Genomic DNA, 23831 nt, shown 5'->3' on the forward strand with positions numbered 1-23831 from the left:
ACACTTTGAGTTACAATATGATATGTTTTTTTATTATGCGGTTAAACGTTAGTAAATGCAAAAGCAAAATGCAAAAAGTATGTAACGTTATTCTGATGATGATAATTAGTATTGTAAAATAAAAGTTATTATACAGTATTTTTCAACATTTGTATCTACTTTAGGAAGACATATTGTTACAATCAGTCATTATCTTTCTATATACATTACCAGCCTTCACTCAAAGCCAACAAAAGTTTTATTTTCTTATCTGTCTTTTTGTGGTGCCGACCAGTCATTTTCTGTTTTTGTTCTATATCTAAATAAATTCCTGATATTATACTTTTTCTTTTTGCTCTCTTTTCTCTTTAATTTTTGTACATTTTCCTCCCTTTGTTATTATTTTTTCTCAATCAATCTTCCTTCTGTCTCTGTCAATTGTTCGTTATCTTTGCAGCAGCTCACTCTGTCACCATCAATCAAAAACCATGGCAACCCCTGAAAGCAACAAGCTTATCATTGTGTGGATGGAAGAAAAATGATAGGGTCGGAAGAAAATGGGAGGGGGAAGATCAATTATTAAAAGAAAAGCTAGACAGAGTAAAGAAAGGAAGATGGTGACTTTTCCTTATTAAAGAATGAGAAGTGGGGAGACTAAAAGACAATAAGGCCATGATCTATCATCATTTTTGTGCAGTACAACATTCACCAAGGGGTTGGATAAAGAGAAATATACATTAGGTGGCCTTCGAAGTGAACATAGTCTTCAGACTTTTATTCTCAGTATGACGTCAAATATGGAAATTGCAAAGCTATTTTCAAACCTACCAACATTTAAATTCAAACTTCTACGTGAATCTTAATTTTTGTTGTTGCAATAAGATAAACATTTGTTCGCCTTTCCGTGCGTCTGCTGTTTTATTTTTAGTTACTGGCCTCCTCCTCCATGTCTGGTCTCTACTACTACTCTAATTAAGTCAGATTTTGATAAGAAAACATGAAGGCGCACACTACTCCTACTCTTCTCTCTCCCATAATGTTCTACTCCACCCTTTGACGTGCCCATTAGCAAGCGACAACACATTTCATTATAGGAAAAAGGAACTGTAAGTGGGTGTTGCATTGAGTCAAAATTAAAACTCAAAGTCAGTAACACCACTACATCGCTCCTTAGATAGCATCTATTTTTCAGGTGCTTTAAGGCTTCACATCTTTGCTTGATGGGAGTAATTAACTATCTGACATAGCCAATGATAGCAGCACAGGTAATAGCTGCTAATTAGCCAGTTGACTGAGTGACAGCTTCCCAAGCTTTAGTGCCGCTTATGTCTCTCCAATTAACACTAATTACTTAGAAGAGGGAGAGAGTGGCACCTTAAAAAAAAAGGAAAGATTTATACCCGTTATGTCTTTTAAATTTGAGTCCGTGGGCTGCGCTCCTCCTCCCATCAGCCCCTTCTCTCGGTCTCTGTCTTTTCCAGTTATGGATGGGTTCTGTCCGTTCTTCTGCCGGTTCCTCTGCGTCTCCAGGGCCTTCAGCTTGCGAGCATGTTTGTGACCCTTGTAGTGGGCCTCTGCCTGAGTCTAACACACACATATAAGGGCAGAACAAACAGAAGAGAACGTGAGTGTACAGTATATGAATAGAGCCACTGACATGATTACATTAATGAAGGGCAGCAGAAATCAGTAAAGTGTAATCTTTCCATCTGTTCCATCTCTTTGGCTTCACATGCTTCCATGGAGTTCATGCGATGAGAATTTGACTCGAAGGAAAAGTGACATCGCCCTTTTTGATCATCATCGCCGTCACGGTTGTGCACAAATGAGCATCAGATGACATCTCATGACCATCCTCTGAGCCCACTGCCTCATCTCCCCACTGATTCGTTATGACACAAAATGGCCCGTGTCCGTTATATTCTGCCACAGAAAATGACCTCTGTGCCTCCCTATCAAGAGAGGAAACACATTTGTGGCAGTGCGAACACAGATGCATGCAGATAAGGGATCCCAAAATGGCTCTTGATGGCTTTAGATAAAGCTTAATGTATTCGACAGAGGATCTAGCAAGTAGAAGTGCACCAACATAGAAACAAAACATGTGAAGCAGAACACAATTATCTGGTAATCCATAAACAATTAATATTTCCACACAATACAGCACATATTTTTTTTACATGCTCTACTTAGCTTCAGGAAACAAACAGCAATATTGTAAAGCATTTTGTTGATTCATTTGTTTCTCAAAACAAATATCTTCACAATAGGTTATATAGCTCTCATGTTTACTATTCAATAACAGTTTATGATCACTTAGCTTAATTCATGAAAAATGAGCAAACTCCATCCCGAGAGGCTGTTTAAAAATGTTAACTCTTTGTAACTAGAGGAAGAAATATATAAGAGTAAATGTTTCGTATTCATTGTAAGAAAATCAGGTGTTACAATAGGACTCTGAAACGCAAACAGATAAATGAAATTCATCAGTTATTTATTCTATTTTTTACACCTGTGCTTTTTAATTTACTGTGGTATCTCAAGCCTTCTGAGAGTTATGACCTACTCTCTGAAGGTGAAACGTTCTGAAAGCTTCATTACCTGGAGAAACCTAGACATGACATCAAGTATACAAAACAAGCAGAAGTCATAAAAGATGGGTCTGGAGATATTCTAGATTGTTGTTATTGTCAACAAATATCATGAAAAGACCAATACCAACCATTTATTCACTTTACACATTTGTTGAGCCCCATTTCCTTAGTTACAATGAACATGGGCACTGTAACGTATATTTTAACAAACTGGCATACACACGCTATACTGTATGTGTATTAATATGTGTTTGAGTAACACGCTTGACATGACTGGCTGTTTAAAGAAGTAATTTATATACACAATCATATTTATGGGACATTTTTAAATATTTCAATATGGATGAATGGTCTTGAGTCCCGCAGACAAGGTAGTGATGTTGAGTGGACTTTGTTCTTTTCATGAGATCTGATAACAATAACAAAAACGCAAACAGAACCAGTCTCATCCTTTAAGATCACACATTTTTTCAACACAAATGCCGTTCTGTATATTAAAGACACAAGTGCACTCCCTACATTGTCACATAGTCTGCATTTTGAACAGTGTAAAAAGACTTGGAGGATCTAGCTTCACACAAGGCCGTTAGATAATTTGTCATTGCTCAAATTATCCAGTTTCCAGGCACACACTGTACAGTCTCTGAGCTCAATGTGCAGATCTTTCAGTGACTGTGTGCACACTCATGGAGTACGATTCTCCCCATCAACACTTTGCATAAACCTTAGGCTGCTACACAAACAGAAAGGGTACCACAGTGGGTCAAAGTGTGTGGCGGGGGGATACAGGGCTGAGCAAAGGGTGAACGACCCCTTTGGCTGCGTTGAATGTCAGTGCACACTAACCATTCAGCGTGATATTCAACTCAGAGGGATACATCAGCTCCCATCCGCATACTGCCATACTATCTGGCATGCCAGTGTAGTATGAGTTCACCATAGTGACTTAACACGTGGAAAAAGTGTCCCAAAGATCCTTAGTTAGAAACCTGAAGGAGCCTGTCTGCTGATTCAAGCTGCTTTATGCATTCTCACACCACTGATGCCCAAACCACTGTCCTAGACAACAGGGCAGAATATCATGTGCGATCCTTCAGGCTTGAATCTTTCATGCTTTTTTCAATGATTTTAGCAATAAAGGAATAATTTCAAAATCTTCAAGTCTCTTCTTTTTCTTATGCACACCTGTCATGTAATATAAAGAGTGGAAATCATTTTCACAGCCATCCATCTTTGTCTTCATACAGAAGAAAAGTATTTTCTGTACTTTATTAGCAACTATATACTGTACATAATATCTTACTATTGCCATTATTTGTATTTGTAACCTACTTGTACTTATAATTCTTAACGGTCGCAAAATGTAATTCTGTTTATATATCTTAGCATATTCATATCTACCTCTTACTGTTTATTCTATATATTACCACTATGCAGGCTGTATGTATACTTCTGTTTATTTGCTTGAGTTGATTCTAATAAAATACCACATTGTGAATTCACTTCTTGAAAACCATCTCTCTATATTTATGTGGTTTGAATTCCTCTCTTAAAACATTTTATACATTAGGTTTGCTAGTGGTCTGGCTCTAGGGATGCTGGTCTTTTGGTCCACTGCTCTGGTACATACTGAAATATGTTGACAGCTGTGGATTGTTCATGGTTCACAGAAATGAAATCCTAATGACATTTCTGATAATGACTCATAATGACCATTAAAATTCAGCATGATCGACTACTGTTAAATCTACTGCTGTTGTTAGAAATCATGTTAGCTCTGGTTAAAAATCCTAGTTTGTATCAGACTGTGGATTTCCAATGTTTACATTTAAATGACAACCTGAAGTTGTGTGTCAAATATAAATGACTGTGAAAATTAAATCTACTCTATATACTACACAGACAGTGAGTATAAAATATGAAAAGACTTGAATTTATTTTTGAACTATTCCTTTAGTCAATATTCTCTATCAAGGGCATTTCCCAGCCGCTCTGGGCACCCTGTACCTGCCTGTAACCCGGCATCCAACTCCCGGGTCAACCAGCACCCTCAGCTCAGCTGCATGTGACACAGAGGGGGGAGGAGACAGCCTGTTAGCTAGAAACACATTTCTTACAGCAGCATCACTGTGTCCACAAGTCCAGAGCAGAGAGAGGAAGACACAGAGAGAGGAAGAAAGAGGCAGATGAGGAAGTAAGGGAGGTATGATGGGCTCACGCTGGTGTCCTGCTTTCTTCAAGTTTTACAAAGAGGAGTCATTGTCATTCCACCAGGTTCCTCATGACAATATAAATGCAAATATGTATAAACAAAGTCCATAGGCATGAGAGCCAAATGAATAGAAATAGGGAGATGTGATAAAGTGGAAAGCCGCATAGAACTAGCTGACTGGTTTCTATTGGTCTATTTAAAAAATGGAAGCTTTAGAAATATACTGATACGATGAAAAGCCCGCTTCAAGATTGTTTTTAGTCGAATAGGATGCAGAAAATATAAAATATATTGAAAATGTGTGGACGCTTGACTGCAGAAATTGTCAGAAATTGGGCCTTAGATGACAGGTCACGAGACAATAAGTGTTTAATAAGTTTAGCAAAGCAGACTTTCAGCTATAACATCAAGGGGGTCAGAGGGTCTAACAGTCAGTAAATACTCTCAAATTGACTTTATTATAAACAAATGCAACCCCAATTGGTGCTATTAACTAATGCCTACATACTGCAGAAAACAGATAAGAGTGATTAAAGGTGTTTTTTTCACCTTTCCCCAGTGAGTTAAAAAGTAAATCCAGACCTTTCTTCGAGCTTTTGTTCAATCCACTTTCCAAAGTTCAAAGGACGCTCAAAGGGGAATAAATCACATTTTATTCCCTCCGTGATATCAGGGGAAAGAACTGAATTGAATGAATTGCTGACTCACAGTGGAGTTGAAGCGCAGGTGACAGATGTTGCAGGAGATGATGGGTTTCTTCTTGGGTGGAGCCACGCCAAAGGTGTGGTTGATCACCGCCTTCTGCACTGGGTCCATCTAGGAGGGGAAAACAAACACAGAGACACACATTTTAGTTTCAGAGTAAATGCAAACAGGCAATTTCAGTTAAGCAGTTAGCCCAAAAATAACACAGTGACAAGTAACGATGTTGGGGGCCTCCTGCTGCGATAAAGGTGTAAGGCGCACTGTGTGTGAAAAGACGTCTTCAATTACAATATGGCCATGACTTTTGGAACGTGCTTTGGTGCTTAGTAGCTTAAATCCGTGCTTTACGCCATTATGAGACGAGGGGGAGGGGAAAGGGGGTTTGGGGTGGTGTGCGTGTAAATAGCTGAATACCTGTGGTGTAGCTATATTCACTTAGATTGAAGAATTAGATATTCACGGAGAAAATAATGAATGGAAGCTGTTTCTATTGTCTGAATAAAATATGTAGAAACTCCTTTCTTAAATTAACACTTTTTAACTCTTTATTACTTCTTTTGTTTATATTTGTAACTCCTACAGGGCAGCTTTGTCAGTTGATTCATATTTCTTTAGCGTCAGGTGTCAGACAGGGTTTTGTTTTTGCAGCCTCCCACATGCCTGAAACATTTATCGCATTGCTCTGACTGACTCATAAAGGGTTAAGCTAAATGTAGACTATGGCAGTCTGTCGCATCTACATTTAGAGTGTGTGTGTGTGTGTGTGTGAGATTAGAGTTATATTCAGAATGTCTGGATAGTATTTTTTCACCGCTGGGCAAAGTTATATTTATTTAAGTTATATGTGTACATTACATTACATTACATGTTACTTGTTAGACGCTTTTATCCAAAGCGACTTACATACTCAATACTGTGGGCAATCCCCACAGGAGCAATTTGGGGTGAAGTGTCTTGCCCAGGGACACAACGACATGCTGACTGCAGTGGGGTTTGAACCTGTGACCATCTGATCCCCATACCAAGGCTCTATCCACTGCGCCACATGCCACACGCCTGTAGCTACTTTGTTAACATTTCAAGTAAAATAAAGTTGTCTTTTGCACAGCATTCCTTACTTTTGAATAGCCCTGCTCCACAGCTTTATTTTAATATATTTCTTTGTTTATACAATTTAGTGTACTGTCGCTCAATTATACTGTAATCTAAAAACTAACAACTTTTTTGTTTGAATATATGTTTGGGTATTTCACATTTCTATGGGGGATTTTGAGATAACAGGAAACAACATTTTTTTACGAGTGAAGAGGAAACACTCGGAGAAGCATTTTAAATCTCTAAGCCACACTGAATCCAGTAGGAGTTTAGTTTAATGTTGACAACAATATTCCTTAATCTTTCCTTGGGTTTGGAGGAATAGAAATCAGGGTTCTGTTTTGGAAGGAAATCGCTTTTTGAGTGAGTATTTAGGATAACATGATTTTATATACAGTCTGTAGGTGTGATATGGTATCTTACCGCGCTGAAGTTGGGGAAGAGGCTGAGCGGCGAGGAGCTGTTGACCCTGAGCGGCAGGAAGTGCTCCAGCTGGGCGTGAGGCCGCGGCTGCAGGGGTCGGCCCGGCAGGTGCAGCGCGCCCAGGAGAGGGTGGAGCTGGCTCTGGGAGAGGGCACCTGCAGAAGGGAGGACCACACGCTTATTTACTTTATCCTGTGAATCGATATTTGGAGGGACACAGATTTCACCCATTTGTATTTCACACTCACAAGGGTAGAGACATATTTGAACTCACGACATATGATATAAGGACCGTTTTCCACAGTGAAAGATTCACTCAGTAGAGCTTTAATGACTTCAGTGGCTCAATAGAAGGGGATAAATAATGAGAGTCTTTGTGTGGCCTTTTCCTGCTTAACACGTCCATAGTTTATCATGACAAATGTCTCTGGCCTTTAAAAACAGCAGTGGAGTGTGTAAGTGTATTCTGTTCTTCCTGCAAATGGGTTAGTCGACTGAAATAGAAAAGTACTGTAAGGAGGTTACAAGGCTTAAGAGACTCAAAAACTGTATATTATCAATTTAATGAATATTAGTTAGCTGTTTGTTCCTCACCCATTTGATGTCTTCATGAATATTTTACTTTACTTATGAAGTGTTTGTTTTAATGCACCCCGTGGCAGTTTGCCAAAGAATCTCCTTCCACATGACCTCTCGTCTCATCACGCTTAATTTTGGTCAGCCTAAATGCTTTCAGACATTCTTTTAAAGAGCAGCACAGCCCTGACCTATGTCTATAAACAGTGTCTAGAGTCTGTGCCCCCCCCTGGTGCCCCCCCCCCCCCCACCCCCGGAGCGGAGCAGCGCAACTGAAATGATGAGCTTTTGACGGCATGCTATGCATGGGGACCCCTTGAGGGGGTTACCCGACATGTCGTTGCAGTAAATTAAAGGGCGTTTCATGATGTCGTTGCTGTGGACCTTCTTAATCTACCTTCTTTGAGGGCCCCCTTCTGGTCCGGGGCCCCAAGCAGTTGCCTGCCTTGCCTGTTCGCAAGGTGCGCCCCTGTCTATAGACCCAGAGTAAACATGAGTGCGCTCACATTAAAATGCACAGTGTTTTACATAAGCATAAGCTCAAAGTCCTGAGGTTGTTAAAAGGTCAAGTGTAAATTACAGAATATATTAAAAATAAATATAAGTGAGCACTGGATCAGGATTCAGTTCATTTGAATGTTTCTTTTATGTATTTGAACTTATTTAAATGTATTTTGATGAGAACTTTTTTAATCAAATATACAGGTGAGGACTGCCTTCATTACGGAAGTGTCTTTATACATGTATTCAATAATTTGCAATAGAAATTAAACTTGTGTGTTTTGCTTAGAGCATTACATAATATTAAGTAATGTCACTAGAAGTGTCTTCAAATTATATAAAGTGTTTTTTTCCATTTCAAAGTCAGAGCTCTACTTGGTATGAAGTTAAAATCTGTGGTTACTGAGGGTTGAGATTTGGCCTTGTTATTAACATAACAGATGACGACAGGAGGAAGAAGAGAGATGACTCACTCACGTTTGATTTGGGAAGATATATGAATGTTTTTTGCGGCGTACAGCACCCAAACACAGATTATAATACAGTTATTCTCCTGCTCTATAAAGATGTAATACAGTCTTTAAGTTGATTTCATTTTATAGAACTGGAAGCTGCAACAAGAAAGCAATTTCCCCCAATTTTCTGCCTCTGGATTTCAAGGTTTTATCTCTGGGGATGAGACAGGATTAAAAGTCTTTGAGCATTAGCATGATTTTTCTAATCTGGTCCCATATTCAAAATGGTTCCTAACGCCAGAGTGAGCAGCACACAGAGGAAGGGAAAGGGGAAAGAAAAAACAACATTTGCAGGCTCAAAGAAATTGTATGAATAGTACTGTAGAGGAAATACTTAAAACAAGCGCATGACTTTAGCAGTCATATAAAAAGAGGTTTACAGAGATCAAAGACGTTGAGTTGCTCCATGCAGGTTAGCCAGTGTGTTTTTATTCATGTATTGTTTTGATATTGTTTGTTGTCAGAGCCTTCAATGACAAAAAGGGCAGCAGTGTTGTCTTGGTTTATCATCGCTTACAGCTGGAAATGCCTCAGGGTCATTTTGGAAAAGCTTGTTAGAATTAGTTTTGAATCTGATTTAAAATAATCCAAACAAACGCTTTATATGGAAGGGAAAATGGAAATTTAGTTTTTAATATTAAAAAGAATCTAAAGACGTGCTCTGTGATGTCAAATCTAAGCTAAGGTTTAGCATACAATGTTTACCATGTTGTAAAACCAGTGTTGCATGCTAACATATGCTACCACTAAACTATAAGTCCAGCTGTGGCTAATGGGAAAGTCATTCATTTTTATTAGTCATAAACCAAATTATTGGACGAATCCAAATAACCAAAAAACTCCCACTAAGCTAACCAGTTAAGGATTCACCTCAGACTAGCACTGCCTCACAATCTAAAACAAAAAAGACACAACTGAACAAATTAAAGCTGCCTGTCTGCAACATTGAACAGCCAACACAATGACAATTGAATATCTATCTGATTCAAAGCATTGAATGAAAACTGGAAGTTCAATCTTTGTTTCTACAGACAAGAGAAGGATCTGACCAAAAATACAGCAACAATCACCTCGGTCAAAACACAAGAGAAAGGACGAACAAAAGAGGAAATACTACACGTTATTCTAAGTCAAGATAAGATTAACATGTGAAGCGATTTTCACTATAATCAGCTTTTTTAGAGTTTAACACTAAACGTAACACCTAATTAACCGAATGAAGCCAAGTTGTTACATCAAATAGCCTACATAATATTACTCCTGTCCTATTTCAGCACAGTTTACATTGTTAATTCAGGGATTTACAGGCATTCAAGCAAACTGTGTACTCTTTTGATTAGAATTAGAAATGATTGAAGCTGATTATTACCGTTGATATGATCCTGCATGTGTAATGTGCAGTGCAGATCTCTGAGAACACAAATGCACAAAAACACCCAGAGGTTACATGTGTTTACTGATTTCATTTTGTTTGTGATGAATTCCAATTTCATTTAAATGCTCCGCCAGGACCGTTCATGTTCCACTGATGCCAGTAATGTGTATTGAATTGCGTTACAGTGAATCCAGAGCGAATGACAGAGTGGTGAGAAATGAGAGAGTGAAAGAGAGATAGAGGGAAACAACGCAGGCGAATGAGAGACTGTTTTTTTCCCCCTCCGCTGGGCCGATGTGCTTAATCTGCCCGTCAGTATGACTTTTGGGGACATTGATTCCCTCTCCTACACAAATCTGAAATTGATCTCATTAATCTCCCACGCATGTATTCACAAAACACAGCAAGGCGGAACGTTTAATTAACTGCGTTTTGCGTCAAAAAAGACTAGAAACCGCTATCATCTGTGAGAATTTGTACATCAGTCGCTCCAGATTTTCCTTTTTCATGTTTCCCATTTTGTTTACATCCAGAGTGTCACAGAAAAGCTTCATCCTGTGACTTTGACAAGATGGACTAAAGCGGGGGTTATTTTGGTTTCCTCCAATCATGCTGGGAATGTGTTAACCAGCACAGCCATGATTAGTTTTTATAAATAGTCATTCATCACTTTAGAACTTCATGAACTCAATTACTGTGCCCTAAAATAAAAAGGTTGAGTAGAGGGATTAAGTCACCATTAAAGACAGTAAATAACATCAAAAAGACCACAAGAGGACGCATCTTCCCTTCTGTTCTGTGTATTTGTGTTTCTGGTTCCCCATTAACTTTGTTTTGGTGGATTGAGGGTTTTAGAAAGAATTTAAAGATTCAAGAGTAAAAAACATTGTTTTAAAAAGAGCTTAATTTGAAGCTTAAAGTGGACCTATCATGCTATATTTGAATAATATATTGTAGGGCCATACCTATATAAAACATGTCTGTGAAGTTTTTTTTTCAAAATACCAAACAGATCATGCATTTTAGCCGTGCCTCATTTCGCTCTATTTGCTCTTTTCCAGCCCTGTTTTTGCAAGGGCTGATTCTGTGGCAAATTAGCTGCAGCTGACCACGCCCCCCTGCAAAGGAGGCACGAGCGTCATGTTACCATGCTGTTACCATGCTGTTACCATGCTGTTACCATGCCACGGCAACCTCTCATTCCCCTGATAGGTGGAGAGTTGCCCATATAGGCGGAGCTCCCTGTTTCTGACGTCAGAACAATTTCAAATCTGGATCAGTTTTTATCAGATCCGTTGCAGCCCCGTTTTTAGAGATTTGGGTATGGAGGAAAAGAGAGAGGGTTGTGTTTTCTGACACTTGGTGAGTTCCCTGACACACCGGGGACACATATTCATGTATAAAAGACGCACACAAGTGCATTTTGCATGATAGGTCCCCTTTAAGTTTGACATAAATAAGTGTGTTATATAGGTGAACTTGACATTTACTGTAACCTTTTTCATTGGTTAGCTCATAAACTTGTTGGCGTTTTTTTTTTACTGCAGGTTAACTAGTTTGCCGAACAACTGCGGGAGCAGAAAAACACTTTTTAATCCAATACACTTTTGCTCTTTACAGGGATTTAGGAAACGTTTAATTGAGCGAGGATGGTGTCACTTTAGATTAGTCTTTTCTTACTTTCTACAAAAGGCATTTCCACATTTGAAAAAGGAGCCGGTTTCTGCTTGCTCTAATCTCCATTCACTTTATTTTTCTATGGAGAAAGATAGCTTCTTCATGGAAGCTGGGAGTGTAGGTCACAGCAGCCAACCTTCCCGTATTGAGAAGGGATAAAAGCGTATGAGCTGGAGAAATTATAGCACCTTAAAAAAAAACTGGGGGAAAAGCTTAATCTCTATTATTTCCAGGATTAGTCTCTGGGTGACTCAACATCACAGCAATGGCAGAGGGAAGGAAATGGCATCTCTTTATGAAGGGCGGAAAAAAAGGGGGGATGAGAGGCTTTCAATGCGGCGAATCAGAGCAAAAGCATCAGAGGAAGGCAGCTTCGGTTCCTTTCATGGTGAATGCATTTCCAGAGATCATCTGTCTGAGCCAGGCTCTCTGTCTTCAGTCAGAAACAACATGGCGGAGTGGAGGCACGCTCTCTTTCCTAACGCCTGCCAACATCCCCTGATGAGTTCCTGATGATGTTTGTGACATTAACAACTGTTTAATTTCACTGAATATAATGTAGGAAAGCATAATGTATATATAATATCATCATTCAAATACATCCAATGAAATATGCACATCTGACTGCTTTAGGATTGAACGCAGATTCAGGGACAGAGAGTAAAGACATTGTGGTGTAAAATGGATTCCTATCATGTCAAGCTGCAGGTGGAAATTGCAGATTGTTTTATCATTATTATTGTAGGTAACATATTAGAGCTTTGATCCATATCGACCTCAGGTTTGGGACTTCATGGTCTCTTTAATCCTTCACGTTTGAATCAATTCAAGATTTCTTGTATTAGTTTTATTTTCATATTCTGGCTTAATCTTTGTGACATACATTATTATTTAGGTTAAGATGAAGGACAACATTCATTCATTCCGCATGAATGAACAGTATAGTTAAACTAAACATTTGAAAAATTACATTGGAAATATTTTTCACTGAACAGGGAGGCTATGATTTTTTGTAATTGAGGATTATTACATTTTTTCTGTTAAATAAATCACAACAGAAAATGAATGTATGTATAAACATTTTCTTTCCCTTTCTCTATTGTGTGAATGTCATTATATTTTTTTGTCTTATTTTTTTGTTATGATTTCAATGTCACTTTTTTGAGTATTATGGTAAATATAAGTCTGTGTGTTTGTTTTATTGTAAAATATTAATAAAAACAAATAAACTGATGATTAAAATGTTTTAATGGTAATACATTATTCACCAGATTCGTCTTGAGAGCAAAAATCAAGAAATAACAGTCAAGAATTATCTAATAAAACTAACTTGTAAAAAAATTCATATATATATAAAAAGTCCCCATTATAGTAGGATTTGGATTTGTTTTTGACAAGGCTTCAAGGTCATGAAATGCTTCAGTGGTCCAGGCTAAGGAACCTTTTTGGAAACCACAAATCTGCTAATGTGTTTATTTAATTTCTGGTGTTGAGATGAGGGCCGTAACACATAATAAATCTGAATCAGGGTCAATAGTGTCATTTTAACAATCTGTGTTTAACTAGTTGACATAAGCACTGGCTAAAGAGCCTGTTATTACAAGACATTACATTTTACAACACACCCTTGTAAACACCTCATAATAAGACATCATGAGTATTTTGGACATGTGAAAGGTGTTATCACATTCACTCGTAATATACAGTATTATTACAATCATAGTACATTTAAGCTGTTTTCATTGCCATGCTCTAAATCAAAACATTAAGCCACTGCTGCACAGTGTATTCTGTAGGTGCAGATCAGAAAATCCCACTCGCTCTATCTTTAACCAACAGTAATCTTTCTATTTGCAGAATGGCACTCAGTCATAACAAACGGTTTAATCAAAGGCAGGATTAAGCACTGAGGAACGTGGACCAGAAATGGTAAAAAGTGTTGTCCCTTCTCTGACAGAGATTTGCTGTTCAGCTGTAAAACACATTGTCCAATGATGAAAATTGAATGGTATGTTTTCCACTTCATAATAGCATGAAGCAAGCAGCTTCTCTGACTCATAAAACAGAAGTGGTTAGTGCACTGCTCTTCTGCAGTAATGATGATGCTATTCAGTGCTTACACAATAGGCAGAAAGCTGGGCATTTATGATGATTTCTGGAGGATGAATTAGCATCCATTAAAAACGCCATTGACAGCTCTGCTTAGCTCCCTCCTCTGGAAACAAAACGGTGGAAGTGAAGGCCTAATTTCCATGATGGCTTAGAATGCTGCCCCCGTCTTGCACTGTGTGGTCTTTAAATAAATCATCTTTATACTGACAAAGTACATTTAGGGCACGAACAGCGGCCAACGGGCAAATTATCCTGCTGGCAGTCACTGTCTATTTAAATTCACACAGCCGCAGCTGGCGGCTTCTTGAGAATTTCTACCTGCGGGGCAACATCCAACCCAGATCAGGCTCCCCGCGGTAATCTGTCCTACTTTCAACAGGAGCACTGAGGGCCCATTTTCGCCCCAGGGTCCAAAAACTTCTATTGAATTTGTTCAAGGTGAAATACAGGACTAATGTCCTCAGGTCAAACAGAAATCATGGGGTATGTTGTCATTATTCTGCAAAGGACACAAGCTACCGCAGTCTTTAATGTCCACATATAGGAGAATTACAAAAAACAATAGAGAGTTAAAATGTATGTGTCTCCAGATTAGAAAGCAGCCTCCTTTTTAAATTAAGCATAATTTAAAAAAGGAGGCTATCTGTTTGCTGTGACTTTATATCTACATTATTGTTCCACAGAGTTTCCACAGGCCATCATATTTAGTTTAATGTTTTAACTGGCACTACATTTGATTTAATAACTGCCAATTTTGGTTAGTTTCTGGGAGCACATGATTTATGATTCTCTCACTTATGATCTTCCATTTACTTCGTCGTGAAGACTTTCTTTTGAAAACAGGTAAACACCAAATTCAAATTTTATGCACAGAATATATTTTTTGCTTCTTCGACCATGAAGGATAAACAAACACTAGGAGATAATGTTGATCTGCTGGGAAATGAGCATGAAAGCACTATCAGTGCAGCTCAGATAGAGCAGTGTTTTGTTTCCTTTACCGACCCTCTGCCCTTCCATAACGCCCTGCACGTCTTTATCAAGCACACTTAAAATAAACTGCCACCATCTGCTTGAATTGAGATAAGCCTGAATCCAATCAGAACTGCTGAGCGGCAGTCAGCAGATGTGCTGCACATACTTATTGATATTTAAAGTCTGTTGCAGCTTTATCTGCACCACAAACTTAGTAATTAGCAGCTTTCAGTATGGATGCTCCACTCTGGCTGTCTGCCTAGCGGAGTGAATTTGAAGGATCGTACATTTGCGTCTTGAGAGCTGAGAATCACCGGATCTCTGCTTACTGGTGCATCCAGAACGATGCTTATCATGAAAACATTAAAGAACACAAGCTAGCATCAGCAGACGCATGGGGCTGCACAAACAGTGATAATCATCAATGAAAAAAGTTTGGAGAGTTCTTTAAACTTTCCAAAACCACAGAGAAAAAGTGTGGACGAATCAATCTTAATCTGCTCTTACATTGGCTGCATTTATTAGCGTGTCGGGCTAACTAGCCTAAGCTAGGTAGCACTACTACCAATGTTGTGTTTTTTCAGAAAAGATCATTGTGTAAAGTTAGTATTTCCCCTCTGTGTGAAAGCCAGTCTTTGATGATACATGTGCTGTGAATTTGTATGAAAGTGTCAGAATTAGAGTTCAAAATATTGAGTTATGGTTGCTGGGGAAATATTTTCCTGGGCCCATAACTTTGACCCAGTTTATCAGTTTGTAATGACCTTATGACCTTTTGTCTCCCTATTCCTGCCTGTTGGCGTCAGCTGATAGACGTGTTATAGTGCTTTATCTTGTTATGCACAATGTTGATTCTTCTCTCAGAAGCAGCTAAATACATGGGTCTGGGGTAGAGATCTTCAGAATTGGTTTGGCAACCGCTGTGTGGCACAGCACATGTCTTGTGAATTCTCCGGCCGAAGCTCCAAATAAACCATGAGTGAAAGTTCCTGCTCTCCTTGTGTCTCTCTGAGTCCTGTCTCCATTGCTTCAGAAGTTTCCATCACAATGGTGACCATGTCCTTTGATCAGCAAATTCTAATAAATCAATCCTTTAGTCAAAGTTGAAGCATGCATAACATCTGAAGAAATCCCTCTAGGCTTCCCCGAGATATTGGGTTTCACGAGAATGTGACAGACGTAAATGCCTCGGGTCACGGCTATCACCAAGACATAAAAAGGTCACCAAAAATATGATCAAGAAAATCATCCTCCAGGGACCATAAATATTCACAGAAAACACATTGTAGTTCTAGACAAAAGGTCCCTTGAAGAATTTTCATGGTTTCAAGTAAATACCAAATTCCATGACAAATGTTGGAGAAATATCCTCTTCTGGAGCCACATTGGGGAGTAACAACTACAACGTCAGATTGCAGGGTTTGTGCTGGAAAGTGGACCTTGAAGAAAGATTGTATGATTGCTACAGCAATAATAAACAACAGGACAATAACATAATCTTGCCATCTATACAGTCTGATGGCTATTGACACAATAGAGTGCACAGACGCCCCATCATGCACCTTGAAGGGATGGGGATAATCAAAGAGTTCAGTTCATCCTTCCTTCTGTTTCTATGCCTTTTATCTATCACGATGCTGCAAAGCAAAAGACCACAAAGAAGTGTGTACATGCAACGTATGTTCAGTGTTTGCATTCACTTGTAAGTACTCACTGTGATCGCCTACAAAGTCAAATGAAAGATGCAAGTGGACAGTCAAGCGATCATATTTGTGCAAATGACGTGAGGTGAAAACGTCTTTTGACTTCTGTTCTGGCTGAACATTTAAAGGGTTTGTTGACATAGCCATACATACATACACATAGCCAGTTTACAGGTGTTTGCGTGTTAGCAATGCCGCTAAATCTTTTAATTGTTGCTGTAGGTAATGCCACCACAACCAAACAGTGAAAAACTCATGTAATTAATAAGTAAGCCTCGAGTCCCAAAGTCAAATCGGAGGTACAAAGTGTAATCAACTTTCCTAGTCCTAATATTTACCCCAAAAATGTTCTGACAGTCAACCAAAAAAGGGCTCTGTAATGTAATTTCAAATATTTTCAAGGACCCACTTGTCTATTAAGGATTGTATGTGTTTTTTTTTTATACATGTTACTAATTGGAGATACAAAATAATCACTTTTTTTTTTACAAGCCACACTCTAGGAGATGTAATCTGAAATGTTTTAAAAAAAAAACCTGCATTGTCCTAAACAGACAGGTCCACGTGTCCTCCACAGACCTCTGAGATCATCCTGTCACATTCTCGCTTACCGAATATCTTGAGGCTACACGAGCTCTTGGCAAATCCAAAAGAATAATAGAAATCGATGGCATGCATGTGTCCAAACCATTAAAATGACTTCATGTAGTTGATCTTGGCATGCAGCCTCATTTCCAAAGCACATTTGGAAAAAATGTGCCCTCATTTTGATTCATGAAGTGAGTCATTCGAAGCTTCTACATGCACACCTACAAGTTTGACAGGATAATGGAGAAAATTGGTGCCTACATTTTCATCTTTTAACAGCGTTTGATGTTTTAAAATTAAATTCTGCCACTTTCAAAATGATGATTACATATTTGCTTAAAACAGCTCAAATACAGGCTTTTTGAAAAACGTATGCGGCTCTAAAAGGGAGAGATGTTCACCAATACAAAATGAAACGCACAATTTATAATTTCCTGCAACTAGTCTCAATACACAAAACGGCAATTGGTGGCGTCATGATCTAATGTAGCGTTTGATCAAGGGAGTTGTTATATTGTCGTTATTGCCGTCAGCTTCTCCCGGTTAGGATTCCTTCCCCTCATTCAGGAGGGTTTTAACCATTTGCCAAATTATCTGCAGATGTTTCAACCTCTCCAAACAAAAAAATTAGGTGATTAATACTGGTAAAAAACACTGAATTAAGCAGTTTCAGAGTAAAAATCAACGTCTCATCCACGCTGTTCGGCTGTGGCCAAATGTTAAGTGAACAAATCAAGGTGACCGTGGTGGATAAGAAATAAGATGACATCATGTGCGTTGCGTTTATTGATCACATTGCGGGACAATAACTTGTTAAGACAGTGGCATGGCAGGGACTGTCAGAGTGAGACAACATTCAGGTCCCTGCTAGTTTTAACATTACATTACATTGCATTTACAGTAGCTGACGCTTTTATCCAAAGCGACTTACAATAGGTACAATAAAGGTACATTAAAGCTAAACCTTGGATTTATGATTAGGATTAGATTAGAGAATGGTTAGGGTTCAGCACATGGGCACTAGTAAAAGTAAAAGAAACAAGTGTGTGTGTGTGTGTGTGTGTGTGTGTGTGTGTGTGTGTGTGTGTGTGTGTGTGTGTGTGTGTGTGTGTGTGTGTGTGTGTGTGTGTGTGTGTGTGTGTGTGTGTGTGTGTCACAGTCATTACCAGTCTAATAAAATGTACACTGTCAACACTCTACAATGACTGATTGCGGCCGTCAGCCTCTGTTAGCAGGGTGGCTAACTAAAGGAGGGCACGTTTGTGAGAACACACACAGAACTAGAAATGAAGCAACATTCATCCATTCAGACTGTATGCATAATGTATTGAAATTAGTTTGTGTAAATCAGCATATTATGTGAAATGATTATGAAAATACAACGTACATGCTCTATGTACAAGTGAAAGAAATATGTTTGTATACCATGAAAAGGTGTTGTAAACATATTGTAACCTCATGCACTTTATCTTCTCTTTACACTTTCTGGTTAGATGAATTAACTGCATTTCATTTTACTACAGTAAGTGCGATGATAATAACGTTGATTATAATCTAATCTAAAAGATAAAACTACACATTTATTAAGATTTCATATCAAAAGACGCAGTCATTTTATTATAGTTGGTTCATAGATGGCATACCCGTTTTGCCTTCAACTGATGTTGTAATCAAATATTTACTTTGTTAACCTTTGACCCAAATATAACACTTTGTCTTACTAACCTTGATAAAGTAAACTTAAAGTGGACCTATCATGCTATATTTAAATGATATATTGTAGGGCCATACCTATATAAGGTATATTTATACGTTTCTGTTTTCAAAATACCAAACAGATCATGCATTTTAGCCATGCCTCATTTCGCTCTATGTGCTGTTTGCTGTCTACGGGTCTGATTCTGCTGACCACGCCCCCCTGCAGGAGAGGGGAGACGTGCTCTGATCAGCTGCTGGGCTGTCAGAAGAGGGGGAGAAAAAGAGATCTCCGTGTTTTATTATATAGAGTCGTTATTCATTTGTTTTAAAGCTCAATAAATAACAAAGAAGACCTTTGACCGGCACTTTTCTAATTTTGTCCGGAAGATTTCAACTTTAACGGACATCTTGACCGGCGAAAGAAACTGAAACTCTGCCGCACGGTCCCCTCGTTCCTTGGAAGAGGCGGAGAGGTGGGTGTTTGTCATCTGCTGGTGGACTAACCGGAGAGAATTACAGTGCTTGCCTCGACGGGGAGGGATTGCATTGAATTAAAGCAGCGGGAGCAAACGCTTGCCTCGGGGAGGGAGAAAAAAAGCCACAGCGGAGAATAAACAGAAGGGTAACCATGGTAACTATGGGCGGGAAGTCTTCTTCGCTGCTTTTGTGGCAGACTACAGCGCCACTTACAGGCCTGGTATATGTACTACAGCGTCTCCAGCGCTTTCGAGTGGCAATGGCCGGCCGTGGCCCAACCCCACATTCCCCTGATAGGTGGAGAGTTCGCCCAATAGCCGTAGCGCCACTTCTGTGACGACATAGAAGTGTTCAAATCTGGATCAGTCTGTATCAGATCCGTTGCAGCCCCTTTTTTAGAGATTTGGGTATGGAGGAAAATAGAGAGGGTTGTGTTTTCTGACACTTGGTGAGTTCCCTGGAACACCGGGGACACATATTCATGTATAAAAGACGTACAAAAGTGCATTTGGCATGATAGGTCCCCTTTAACTTATGTGGGTTTTCTTTAAATAGTGACATGAGAAAGTTCATTTCTTATTTCTTTCTGTTACATATTGATTACATTTTTAAATATCATCAACAGAAGTACTGTCAACATACTTTACTTTCTATTCACTAAACTTGCAAACTTGGCCTCACACTGATGTCAGTTGTTTCAGATATTGCTGTGGCACAAATAGATTAAAATGCTCTCACCGACACAAAGTACAGTAGCCTAATTAAATTTGTTCTCTATGATAATCTGCAATCAGTATTGCTATTAAAATCATACTGCGCCATACTCATTACCCTATGATTAGAATAATGAGCCATTAACGCTGCAGGAGAGTGAGTTTGAGCCCCAATAGGAACATTAATGGACCCATCTCTGAACTGACTTCTGTCTCACCAAACATTTCGAAAAACTTTTCATTGTATGTGACGAAAATAAGAACTAGCTATCTCCACCGTTCTCGATCCCAACTGGAAACAGATTAATGCTTCATTGATCAAATGATGGGCCATAATATAACACTTGCTAATGTAACTGGTTCCTAATAAAGTAAGTCATTCTCTGTCATGCACTGAACGGTTTTATTTGTTCTTCTGCATTAGCCGGTTTTACTCTAATCACTATACATTTTGTACTTTGTCATACAAAAAATGTACTTTATTAAGTATACTTCAGGTGAAATCCAATAAAATAAGTTAAACGGCTTCATGCTTTGCTAAAGCCATTTATTTCCAGCTATCATTGGTTGCAATAAAAGGCAATTATGTGTTGTTTCTGTTAAATTCTGTATCGTAAATCATTTGTGTGGGTGGTAGAATGGATCACAGGGTGCTATAATGAAATAACGCAGTAGGGTTTTAGGCAAAAATAGTATTTTAGTAAAGTGTAGACTTTTGTTTCGCCACCTTTTAAAGGGAATAAAGAGGTTAAATGTCAAGACTCCATCCAGCCTGTGGCACACTCAATGATAATATATTCATTGTAACCATAACCAAATTCCGGTTCCTTGTTTATAATATGAATACGTTGATTTGTTCCCAACACTGCAACAAACAAGATGTAGGAGGGGCGACAGGGGGCTGATAACTCAAAACTATAGGAGACAATTATTCTGCAATGTCATAATGAATTAATGTGTTTTAAAGTCACATTAAATGCTGTGGCCTTGAATTATTTTAACCCTATTCATTGTTTCGTAATGTTTATTTGTTGTACACAACAGTTCCTTTACATATACCAAATATTAAAACTTGTATATTTTCACTCTGTTTTATGTTTTTTTAATTTATTTCAAAGCAATTGTGAATCTTTTGTTTAAGGGCTAAATTAATATTTGTTTAAAAAAAAACAAAAAAAAAACAACACCACTTCAACGAACCATGCGACAATCACTTGTTACCTGCAGTTGGATGCAGCTCATCTCCAATTGTGGTTTAATTGTGTTGAACACACCATTACCAAAACCAGTCAACAAGTCATACTTTAGGCGCAGATTAACTTCATGATTGTGCATGAATTTTAAACCGAAACAGAGCTTTTCATATTTGTTATAACTCGATTATGATCCTGGTCTGCTGTAGAATACATGTTTTATCCAATGACTTAAGGCCAGTTTCTGCTTGGCTACATCTCATTTTATAACAATAATTTCTCTGCAAAAGACATAGAAAGATGTAAAGCTCAGAAATATGTCCTTTGTTCTAGGATATTTAAGTCTCTTGCATCTCATACTGAACTCAAAATGAGATGTATATACATAGCTGTCACTGCAGCCCCCGAACGAAGCTTTAGACGAGGGATGGGGGATGGAGGGGGGGGGGGGGGGGGGGGGACAGCTGCAGCATGGCCACCAGGCAAAACTCCACAGTTATCTCCTCTCCAACTGTTTCCCTTTGATCTCCCTAATCTGCCATTTGAAGAAGACAGCATCCAGAGCAGCCGCACTGACACTTCGTTGTATTTCCATCCCGGCACACACGGCACAGCGTGTATTTGCCCCCGAGCCACTGAAGTACGTCACAAAATGCAAATGTAATGTATACAAATGATTTAAACCTGAGCCATACATTGACTCTTTGAGATGAGAAATTACACATTTCTCCTCCTGTTTAATATAGACCATAAGGATATTTACCGAAGAAAAAAAACATAAATGTTAGCAGTATTAATGGCAAAACTACATTTTATTTTCATTAATGTGCTGTTTTTTTCCGATTGAATGTTAAGGCAATAGTGAAAACTGTATCTTAACTTCCGAGAGGCGTAGGTGACATGTTTAAATTCCTTCTTATTAATCAAGGGTCCAAGCTCAAAATATAATAAATACAAATTCATGTAAAACAGATCTGACATTTAGGAAGCTCCTACTTACTACTTTTTGCCTTTTAGCTTGAATAGTAACTAAAAACATGAATTATGGATAATCAAAATCAATGCAGATTCATCCTTTCAGCTCTACATAATATATTCATACTGAACTCTTGTTTACTGTTTCATTTGCATGCATTTATCTAGAGGTCAAACTATGAACTTGAGACAGGTCTGCTGTCTGAGTAAAATAGTTTAACTTAAGTGGTTCTAAATGTAAAAACCCTAAATGCAATCAGCCTTTTGCTCCTTAGCCGAGTAAAGAAAACAAACACAAATGACTGAATATCCCCACACTGTCTTTATCTTTAACAGGCTCCAATTATGCAAGCTAATCTGGGCATATTTCCCTCGGGAGGCAAAGACATAATTGCCAGCAATCTGCGCAGTGATATCAACTCTGTTCTTGTGCGGCTTTAAAATGACTTGACACATCTGGGAGCGACGGTGTTGTATTGGTCTGAACTCCACACTCGGCTTCATCAAAGGGGGTCAATTAGAAAAACAAACAGGCGAGGGACTCATTCTGGATGCAGAGGAACTGAAAGAGGGCAGATGGTAGGCAGGAGACTGCCCTTGAGCAATGGTGTGAAGTCATTGTTGGAAAAACACACACTGTCAGGGGAGTACTCACATGCGTTTGGTCTGGTGGATCAATGAAAAACAACACATCTCAAGACAAATACAACCCGATACAACCTCAGCTGCTTGTGAGGCAATTGCATCACCATAACTAAGTGGTGCTGACACTGAGAGAGTAAACAAACGGTCTTACCGAACAGCATCTCCACGTGTTTTGTGATTCCTCGGCTTGCCACTCTCTCTGTGATTCACTCAGGCGTCTCCTGCCAGTTTATCTCCCATCAGAGAAGTTGAACAAAAACCAACAAAGTGCCACCTCGCAGATCTCCGTCTCTCTTCTGTGTCTATATTTCCTCAACTTTGAATCTCTTGCTGAGGGGATATCCTTTTTTTCCGGTCAACGACACATCTTGGCTGTGATCCAAAGTGAACGGTACATACGTGCTTCAATTAAAAGCCTCGCGCTCCGCTGGCCTTTGTGAGACGTTTGGGAGCGAGGCGGATTGAGAAACAGCGGAGAGGGATAAGAGGCTGAGAGCGCGATGGTGAGAGTCTGGAGAGCAAGTGTGTATTCTTCTCTGTGCGTGAGTGTGTAAGAGAGAGCGAGTGAGTAAGTGAGTGAGGAAGAGGAGGGGGGGGGGGGCTGGCAGAAGACTGGCTACCAACAACATGAACATCCCACCTCGCTCCCCCTTCTCCTTCTTCTTCCCAGAAACATTTTCTATTTAGGGTTCACACCTGCATGCTCCCTAAAGGACTATTACATATAATTTCCTTCCTGGCATTAATTGACAACAATGGCCATCATTTATCAATCTGTTTCTATTCTGCTGAAAGCCCTGCTTGAAATGCAGCTGTGAGATGTTATCCCCAAACTTTCCATTATTGAGGCTCAAAGACAGTTGACAGTTTTAAAACCACATCCAAATGATACACCTTAAATGCAGGGTGTAGTTAACAAAAAAAATCCAAATCAATTTCTATTTATTTTACAACCTAATCAAAGTATTACAGTCACGCAAGTTGATTAGTTTGCGTTACTTTGAGATAAACTCAATACCTTACTTGCTAAAAAGAATGCTAAAATGTAGCTTTTATTTTGTATGTTAAGCAGAAAAGGAAACATCACAGAGCGAGCTCCA

At 38.9% G+C, this 23831-nt stretch overlaps 1 protein-coding gene across 1 annotated transcript in view; it reads right to left on the bottom strand.

Moving 5' to 3' along the window:
• LOC117473862 (zinc finger protein 385C-like) overlaps positions 1–23831 on the bottom strand; it is a 63704-nt gene that overhangs the window by 3465 nt on the left and 36408 nt on the right. The window contains exons 3-5 of the mRNA XM_034119795.1: positions 7009–7163; positions 5494–5601; positions 1380–1563 (exon numbers count right to left, since the gene is read on the bottom strand). Coding sequence (XP_033975686.1) covers positions 1380–1563; positions 5494–5601; positions 7009–7163 — 447 coding nt within the window. The remainder of the gene's footprint in view (positions 1–1379; positions 1564–5493; positions 5602–7008; positions 7164–23831) is intronic.

The sequence above is a fragment of the Trematomus bernacchii genome, unplaced genomic scaffold, assembly GCF_902827165.1.
Source record: "Trematomus bernacchii unplaced genomic scaffold, fTreBer1.1, whole genome shotgun sequence".
Lineage (NCBI taxonomy): Eukaryota > Metazoa > Chordata > Actinopteri > Perciformes > Nototheniidae > Trematomus > Trematomus bernacchii.